The 8,985-nt window shown below is 42.4% G+C and overlaps 1 protein-coding gene across 1 annotated transcript; it reads left to right on the top strand.

The window, feature by feature from the left end:
- Positions 1-1,087: 1,087 nt before the first annotated feature.
- Positions 1,088-6,319, top strand: VMA21 (vacuolar ATPase assembly factor VMA21). The gene is made up of 3 exons (XM_061446074.1): positions 1,088-1,257; positions 3,159-3,268; positions 4,641-6,319. Exons 1-3 carry the CDS (start codon positions 1,103-1,105, stop codon positions 4,781-4,783), a joined length of 408 nt encoding a protein of 135 aa, XP_061302058.1. The 5' UTR covers positions 1,088-1,102; the 3' UTR covers positions 4,784-6,319.
- Positions 6,320-8,985: the final 2,666 nt, after the last annotated feature.

Consider the following 8,985-nt stretch of genomic DNA (forward strand, 5'->3'; position numbering starts at 1 on the left):
AAGCTCACAGCAGGAATTACCAGAACAAAGCGCTTATTTCCTGACCCTACTGCTTTCAAGGAAAACAACCCTCTCTTATCTTTCTTCTCTTCCAGGCTCATAGGCAGCAGGATGCCCATGAGAGAGGCCATCGTGCTGTGCCACGTGCTATTTGGCACTGCACAAGGAGCAGGACAGGCTGCAGGAAGGCTTGAGGAAAGAGCAATGCGTGGAGTTAGTGACTCACGCGATTGAGATTTCGCATGGCTGAGTGGTAAGATAGCAACCATGGTTTTACCATAAAAGGGGCAAATATGTTATTGCTGTGATAGATGAGATTCAATTAAACAGCAACATTCAATTAAACGGCTTCCAGGGCTATTGTTTGAAAGCTTGCAATGCTTTGTGTTCCTGCTAGAGCTGTTGAGCACAAACAAATGAGACTGATTGCACAACACTGGTCTCCTGTTGAAAAGCTGTGTCCAAGTCCACCCCTTGGTGAATATTTAAGCAGAGTAGAGTAGCTTCAACAGGAACATGAATAGCTTAAACAGAGTAGCATTGTGGAGATGCTTAGTGCTCAGTTAGGTTACAGAACTGTGCAATATGCCCCAATCCTTGGTTACACTCAGATTTTGACCAGAAACTTCATCTTTGACTGGAGAAGGAATTTTGATTAAAGTTAGTGCCAGGAAAGCGGGAAACCTCTAAGAGAACAAACCTCCTTCCTAACAGGACAGCATAGGAAAACTTTACTGTTTCCCTTTAGAAAATGTCTTAGCCCTTGCCTGGCTTTTTTTTGTTTTTTTTTCTCATTTATAGTGTTTTGTACTGGTGAGTTCAGCAGAACACGTCAAGAACATGGTTTTCTGCGGCTCCAAGACCACTGCCATCTGCTGCTAAGCCCAGACCTTCACCCAAGCAGCGGTGTGCTCGGCTGCGGTTTCGCCGCGCACCGACAACTTCCATCTCCCTCAAGGAAAGCACTCTTAAGCAGAACAGCCTCTACTGCTGTCCCAAGCCCGCACTCGGTAGCTCTCTGTGTGCCGACAACGCTGTCCGAGCACAGCAGAACGCAGCTGCAGCCCGTACCAGCAGGGCAGCAGCTCGGCGCTCAGTTGCTATGGAGACGGCGGCGCTGCCTATTTGCGCATGCGGGGGTCGCTCCGGCGAGCTTCCGGCAGACCAGAAGCTTCGGTGGAGCGGAGCGGGGCCGATGGATCGTTACGGGCCGCCGGTGGCGGGTGTGGGCGCGGTTCCCGTGCCCGATTTCAGGCAGTAAGTCCTTGTGAGGGGAAGGAAAGGGCAGGGCCTGACTTGGCGGCGGGAGGGACAGGTACGCCTGCGGTGTGGCAGGGCCTGGTGGTAGTCCGCGACCGGGCCGCTAGAAGGGGGTTCTGCTAGGCCGCGGCCGGCGGGGGGTGCTCCCGGTGCCCCGGAACCGCCGGGGTGGTGGCAGCGGAGGGTGCAGCCTCCGGACGGCCTTGGGGAAAGAGTGACTGCCCGTCTCGCGCTGCTGGCGAGATGGGGGGAGCGGGGAGGAGGGGAGGCCCCGGGTTTGCCCTGGCCGTGCCGCTTAGCCGCGGGCAGCCTCGAAACCCCGGCGCGGAGGCTGCTCTGCAGTTAGAAACTCCGCGTTGGGGCCGGGGTTAGATAAGAACGGTCGCTTTTGCTGCGTAGGGAAGTGATGAAAGTATGTCAGTATAAGAAAAATACATGTCAACACTGGAGTTTTTAACTTTGCTAATAAGCTGGACCTCATCTTACTGTTCTATGGGTAGGGGTTAAGTAGAGAATAGTTTCTAATTTCTGCAGGGGAAGTTTGAATGGGTTTATGCTCTCCATCCCGACAGACCTTGAGACAAACTCTAGTAAAGGAAAGTTTCCAAATATCTCGGGTTTTGGTTTTGTTTTGTTTGTTTTGGTGTAAAGCTACTTAATACGCAGTCTGAAAGTATGGTAGTACATGACCAGGAAAAAGTGCTGTTGACTTTAGTGTAAAAGCTGTGTGTGGCTGCTAAAGGGCGAGTTCTTGTGGCTTTTTAGTTTGGTTTTTTTTCCCCCCCCCTCTTCCTCTTATTTTTCCAAGGAAGTGTTAAAATGTGATTTCAAGCAATATACTATGGCACAAATGTGTTTGGATAAAACATTTTGAAAATACTTAAGCAAGAATTGCTGTAGATGTGCCTGGAAGTTTTATGTATCCCTGACTTGAGCTGGGGTTTATGCTTGTGTGTCAAAGCTTTAAGGACACATGCCCTTGAATCCAGTAGTTTTTGACAGTCAGAAGGGTATTGCTTGGTTTGCATGTTTACTTCAGCATTTAATAATGTAGTCAGCCAAGCAGAGTGAGTGAAAGCTGTTGAAAGCACACACAAAAACAAGCTGTATGTAGTGTGTTGTAAATACAAAACCTGTTCTAGCAGATAACTTTCAGGGAGAACTTACCAAGCACACAGTCCTTCATTGTGATTCTTTCTCAAGGTCTTTTATATCTATGAAGGTCTCAAGGTCTGTTTAGGTCTGTTTTAGGTCAAGGTTTAGGTCTGTGAAGGAAAAAAGGTTACTGATGTTTTGGTGTATTGGCTCTGTGCTCTGATTATTGCTACAGTTATCCCAACTTTCTTAGTGGAAACTAAGAAATTATTTTAAATAGAGGAACAACAACTAATAAAAAGGAACTTTGCTTCCAACAGCCGTTGAAGTCATTCTGCGTACTTCCCTCTGCACCCGAGCATGCAGGATTTGTCATTTTCCTAGACTTGTAGTTGTTTTTCAAAACTACATGGAACTTGGCAAGTTTTAAGGCAGAATACTGTCATATGACAAGCTTGTGTCTAATACTAGATGTTTAATAAGGATGTAATAATACACTGATAAACATACTAATGTAAACCCCCTGTGTTATTAATGCTTGCAAAGCAATAACAGGGAAAAATCTAAAGACTGGTTTTAATCTTGTCTGTGAGCTTTGACTGGCAGAATCGTTACATTGTTTTGAATGCTGTGATTTTTGTTTCAGTCAACAAATGCATACTCCGAGTCTTTATCACTTCCAAATGATATAAGTACTCAATTCTAGAAGAGTAATTGGCTTCTGGTTGGGATGAGTTCTTGTCCTGTTTCAGGTGTATATATTATGACTTTCTTCTGTGTGTGACTTTTCTTATTTATTTCAGAAATGAGGGTTCATTAACATCAACTTTACGAACACTTCTGTTCTTCACAGCTCTAATGATTACATTACCTGTTGGGCTATATTTTTCATCAAAGGCTTATATATTTGAAGGTAATTCTGTTTCTGCCAATTAGCATTACTGTTAAAAGAAAGAGGAAAAAAACAGTCCTCTAATAGTGTCTTTGAATATTTGTTTCCTTGTGCATATTAATGGCCTTGTAATGTCTACTTAGAACAAAAAACTTTACAAATAGTTTGTGCATCCTTCCCTGCATTGTGGTCTTGGTTTGTATCGTACACAGGTGCATCCATTCCCCTTACCTAAAGGGTATCTAACAGCACCCTGCAGCAGACTTTTATCCAAATCACCAAGGCTATGTTTCCTGCAAGTGCTGCAGACTAATTGCATAGTCAGATACTGTTGTTTACTGGGTTTATTTTTTAGCTTTTTAAAACATACCTGTATTGTAAGTGTAAAGCAGTTTTTGTATACCCAGTTTCAGATACTGAATGTAGTTGCTTGTAGAGTTTCCTTTTAATAATAAGAAAAAAAAGATATTTTAGCTGTTTGTTTGGAGCAGTTCTGTCAAACTGCTACCAACCAGCCACATTCTAGCCTTGGTTCTGCAAGGCTTTGATAACTTTCTAATACTGTAGGAGAAGAGTGTCTTCCTTCAAAAGAGCTCTTCTAGAGATCAGTTTGTGAATACATAACTGAGCTGTTTCAAGGTGATTCTTCTTTGGTGTGTGCTGCTTTATGTTCTGAAGACTGAAGCTGAAAGCTTTTTAAGTAGCTTTCAAGATCCCTTTTCACCCTTTCCCCCTGCTCCCTGAGGTGTAGCAAGCTGAGCCCTAACTTTGCTGTGTCAATTAATGGCAAGATCTATCAGCACTGATAGAGGCTGGGTTTGTGTTTGGAGAGTGGTGGTTTTCGTGTGCTGTGATGAATGAAGAGAAATTGTATTTGGTTTTTTTAGTTGGTCTTCTGATACTTGAAGGCTTCTTACATGTGATATGCATTCATGTGTCTTAACTGGTGAGGAATTTCTGGTCTATGGTCTAAATACAAAAGGTAGAAGTCCTTTAATTTTAATTGTTGCTTTACCATTCTATCCTGTTACAGTAGCAAATAAATTATATCCCTGCTCATTTTCCTGCCCCACAAGAGTGTTATACTTTCAAAAAAAAGGATGTTGAGTTTTATTTGGTACTGAAAGACAGTACCAGAAAAAGTGAATGTTGCAGAACTCTAAGCTGTTGACTTCAAAACCAGGGTATTTAATCTTAAGTATTGAATAATTGCAGTCTTCTCTATTCCCAAAATAGTTGCAAGGTCTGTAATCAGTGTGGTAAATTCTTTCCTGTGATTCCTCCTGAGCTCAGTCATTTTGATAAATGTAACTTTAGTCTACAGGAAAATATGTGATTTGTTATTTCAGTGTTCCTAATAACTAATGCTCTTTGCTTTCTTTTATTTTCTCAGGTACCTTAGGAATGTCGGACAGGGACAGCTATTTTTATGCGGCCATAGTTGCTGTCATTGCTGTTCATGTGGTACTTGCTCTCTTTGTATACGTAGCATGGAATGAGGGCTCTCGACAGTGGCGGGAAGGCAAACAGGACTAGGATGAAGATCATTGTCATCTAATGCCTACAGACTGTAAATCAGATTTTTGTGAGCTGAAGAAAAAACATTCTTCACAATGTATAATACAGATGTACAAAGAGAAGGCTGATGCCTCCACTCTGGTTAGAGTAAGACTTGTGCTCATCATGAATGTGAAACAGTATTTTCTCTAATGCTGATGGAAGTTGTTCTTTAGCCAGCCTCTGCTATGTGGAGCTGAGGTCTTCACCTGGAATTAAAATGAAATCATTATTTATTAAAAAAAAAAAACAAACAAACAAAATAATCCCGTAGCTATCTTTGTCATTCCTAGTACTTTTCTGGCTTGCTTTGAAAATATTGTCATGAAGCAGGCATTTTTGAGTTTAGAAGTAATTGCAGGAATAGAATGGGTTGGAAACTCAGGTGATATCTTTCTAACATGAAATACAAAGGGTTTTCTGGGTTTGTTTTTGTGTTTTTTATTATTATTTTCAGATGTAATTTTTTATTAAAGTGTAAAATTCAGTCTTTAATTTCCTGCTAGGAGGACTGTTGTATTACTTCATTGTTTCTCTTTCCAGTCTTCTACAGCTAATACTGATAATGCAAAGGAAATGGCATGGCATGTTTTTTCTGTGTCTGCATTTATATGTGTTCTTGATAACTGCTAAAGATTGTAGTTGAATATCCTGGGGTAAAGTGGTATCAGTAACAGCTATAAGCCACTCTCATGGATAGTAGAGGAATGAGCAAGAGAAAACAAGCTGTAGCCACCTGTAGACATTGTCCTTTCAGAAGCAGAACACAAGAGTGATCATATGGAAAATTTGCTTCTGTTCATAAATATGAACTTGTGTACTGTGACATGATACAATATGTTGATTGTTTTCTTTTTTCCTTAGTTGTGTATAGAAACTCTCTGTAGCCAAACCATAATGAGAATTTTGTGTTGCAGGATAACCTGAATTTCATTCCACTGCTGTGCTGTTGTTGGAAAGCTTTTAGTGTGTAGATAAAACATTTCTCCTAAAGTTCCAGCTATGCATAGAACTTTCCTAACACTGACGAGTGATGTTAGGCCACTGTGCTTTAGGTGGTTCTGTTAGCTGGAGTTTTCCAGTTTTAGTTTGTTTTAGTTGAGCCATTTTTGGAGGTCTTCTGCTCGGTATCAGCTGGGAATGGTTTTGGTGCTACATTTGTCTATGGTAAAATTTTCCCTCAAGCCTTTGTGTAATTTATGAATTATGTTCCCAGGTCTCCTTCCTCCCATCTCTGCACAGTCCCAGCTCTGCACAAGTATCTACACCATGTCACACTCATGCAAATAGCTTTTTACATTATGTTGCTGAAATGTGAACTTTTCTTACCCAGGAGCCCATTGTCAGGTTGCTGCCAGCAAACTGAAGAAGGGTCTTGTAGAATTTGAAATCCAAATTTAGGTTGTAAGCTGGCTTATAGTGGAGAATAAGTAGGAACATAGCTATTGTGCTCTACTACCTGGGTCTTGTGCTATATGTGTTTTATGTTTCATATACCAGAATCCCTAGATTATTTAGTTACAAAAATGTTAAAAGTCTGTGCTATAAGAATGAGCACTGTAATGTCTCAACTGTTGGGGTAATGAGCTGAACATTTATCCATCCCTTGGAGGATCTTCTGTAAAGACAATGCTTTGATCCAAAATGTTCTCCTTGAAAAAAAAAAGGCAATGCACTACTCACTGCATAGGAGCAGCCGTGGAATGGGTTAATGCTGCCTGTGCCTGAGAGCTGAAATCACCGCTCAGGTAAATGACGCAATGGAAACAGTTGTATGGTGGAATTACATGATGACTAGAGAGCTTGAAGAACAGAAACAGCAGGCATGCAGTGTGGAGTGTACATGGAGTAAACAATGCCCTACTGAGACTCCTGTTGTGCCTTATCAATACTAAGGTTTAGTATTGTTGATTTAGATGTTTCAGGAGCTATGTTGGGGTCTCTTCAGGTTGCATGTTTCCTACCATGTATCTGATGTTCCTGTTAATGCAAAGCTAATTCTCATGTCAATTTTTAAATAGTTTAATGGCCATTGTAATAGTGTGCTATATTGGGATTGCATGGCAAGGTTTTGTTAGCAGGGGGTCTACAGGAGTGTTTTCTTTGAGAAGATGCCCGAAGCTTCCCCCAGTCTCATAGAGACCCTCTGCAGGCCAAGGCTGAGCCCATCAGAAACACCATCCATATAACTGTCCAGCTTCATAAAAAATTTGGTGTACTTTCCAAAGCTGTAAGTGAAACAGTAGTGTGACGGGCTGTGATTTCTGTGCATCAGTGATAGTAGTAGCACCTCTGGGTTAACATATTTAAGAAGGGGAAAAAACTGTGCAACAGCAGCTGGAGAGAGGACTGAGAATATGTGAGAGGAACAGCTCTGCAGACCCCATGATCAGTGAAGGAGGAGGGGAAGAGGTGTGCCAGGCACTGGAGCAGGTACTCTCCTCAAGCTCGTGGTATAGACCATGGTGAGGCAGGCTCTCCCCTTGCAGCCCATAGAGGTCAGTGGTGGAGCAGATACTGATCTGCAGCCTGGGGAGGACCACATCAGAGCAAGGGGGTGCCTGAAGGAGGCTGTGACCCTGTGGGAAGCCCACACTGGAGCAGTCTGTTCCTGAAGAACTGCAGCCCATGGGAAGGACTCACATTGGAGAAGTTCATGGAGGACTGTGTCTCATGGGAGGTACCCCATGCTGGAGTGGGAAGGTGAGGTGGAAGGAGCAGCAGAGACAATACGTGATGAACTGACCACAACCCCTGTTCCTCCTGCACCACTGGAGGGGAGGAGGTGGAGAAAACTGGGAGTGAAGTTGAGCCTGGAAGGAAGGGAAGGGTGGGGGGAAGGTGGTTTTTATTTGATTACTCTGATTTGTTTGGCAATAAATTAAACAAATTTCCCCAAGTTGAGTCTGTTTTGCCCATGATGGTAATTGGTGAGTGATCTCTCCCTGTCCTTATCTTGACCCATGAGCCTTGTGTTGTATTTTCCCTCCCTTGTCTGACTGAGGAGGGGAGTTGATGGAGCAGCTTGGTGGGTGCCTGCTATCCAGCCAACATCAACCTACTACATTACAGACATGGAAACTGATAAAAGTTGGGGAGAGATTAATATTCTGTTGCTCTGGTTTTTATTTTCTATAAAATGCTGATGTAAAATTTTTACAGTGTAGTACTTTAAATTGGAACTGTAAATTTATTCATTTTATTACTAGGAATGGATTTGAGACAACTGTTGTTAAGAAAAAATTGGGAATACTTGGTCTGCATAAACCAGTACTGGAAAATTGCCTCTTGCTTAGTGGTCTGTCCTGTGTTTGCATAGGTTGACAGTTGGGCAGTTTATCTAAAGCAAGAATTTTATCTAGGAGTGAGCAAATACCTTGCAACTGAGATGGTAGCAGAAGTTTTCTGCAGTATTTTCCAAGGCTACAGAAGTTAAGGTACTGGAGACATTGAGAAGTGGAAAATCGGTGGCTACCTGAAATCAGGTTAGTTTTCTTCTGCGCTTATAATGGGGGGCTTTTTTAAATGCCTGCAGAGCATGGTGGTGGGTGCCCAGCCTGTGAGTGTGCAGGTGATCACCTTTGGTTTGTGCTTAGAAATGCCTTACATAATTAACTGCTGGCACTGAGTAGGAAGTCTCAAGAGAAAATGGTGATGTTGGTGATCGCATTGTTAATTTTGTTGTACACTAGCATTGATTAATGTGCATGAACTTTACAGTATATTCAAAACAAAATACTATCTACCTAGGTTGTTGTGTAAGAGAGGGCTTAGTAATAACTATCACTTAACATTGAAAAACAAACAAAAACCCAGAAAACCAAACAAACCCACATTCACCCCCCAAAACCACAACCTCCTGCATCATTCTCACAGTGCAGGTTATTGGATGCTATCAAACTTACAAGAAGCTAAAGGATGTAATTTTGCCATGCTGCTAATGCAGCACAACAAACTAGAGGGCAGGTTTTTCTGCCTGATTTCTGTGATGGGAGGGGAGAAGTGCTGCCTCATGAACAGTAAAATGCTTGATGTTACTGCTGAGAATAGTTCAAATGAGTACGAGAGGAGAATGAAGAGGACCCTTAAAGTAGCAAACTAAGCCACACGTATTACAAAATACTGTAGTATGGGTATGACTGGAATTTGGGTAGGCTGCAGCCCATAGGAGGGGGAAGAGG

Source organism: Pezoporus flaviventris, unplaced genomic scaffold (assembly GCF_033815535.1).
Source record: "Pezoporus flaviventris isolate CSIRO_AGI_PZ_B2104156 unplaced genomic scaffold, CSIRO_AGI_Pfla_v1 ptg000005l, whole genome shotgun sequence".
NCBI classification, from domain to species: Eukaryota; Metazoa; Chordata; class Aves; order Psittaciformes; family Psittacidae; genus Pezoporus; species Pezoporus flaviventris.

What these genes read in the sequence shown, in the direction of transcription:
- VMA21 (XM_061446074.1), top strand. Translation starts at nt 1,103, where the DNA reads ATGGAGACGGCGGCGCTGCCTATTTGCGCATGCGGGGGTCGCTCCGGC. An exon ending in CCCGTGCCCGATTTCAGGCA is followed by an intron (nt 1,258 to 3,158) that starts GTAAGTCCTTGT and finishes TATTTATTTCAG; the next exon opens with AAATGAGGGTTCATTAACAT. An exon ending in AAAGGCTTATATATTTGAAG is followed by an intron (nt 3,269 to 4,640) that starts GTAATTCTGTTT and finishes TTATTTTCTCAG; the next exon opens with GTACCTTAGGAATGTCGGAC.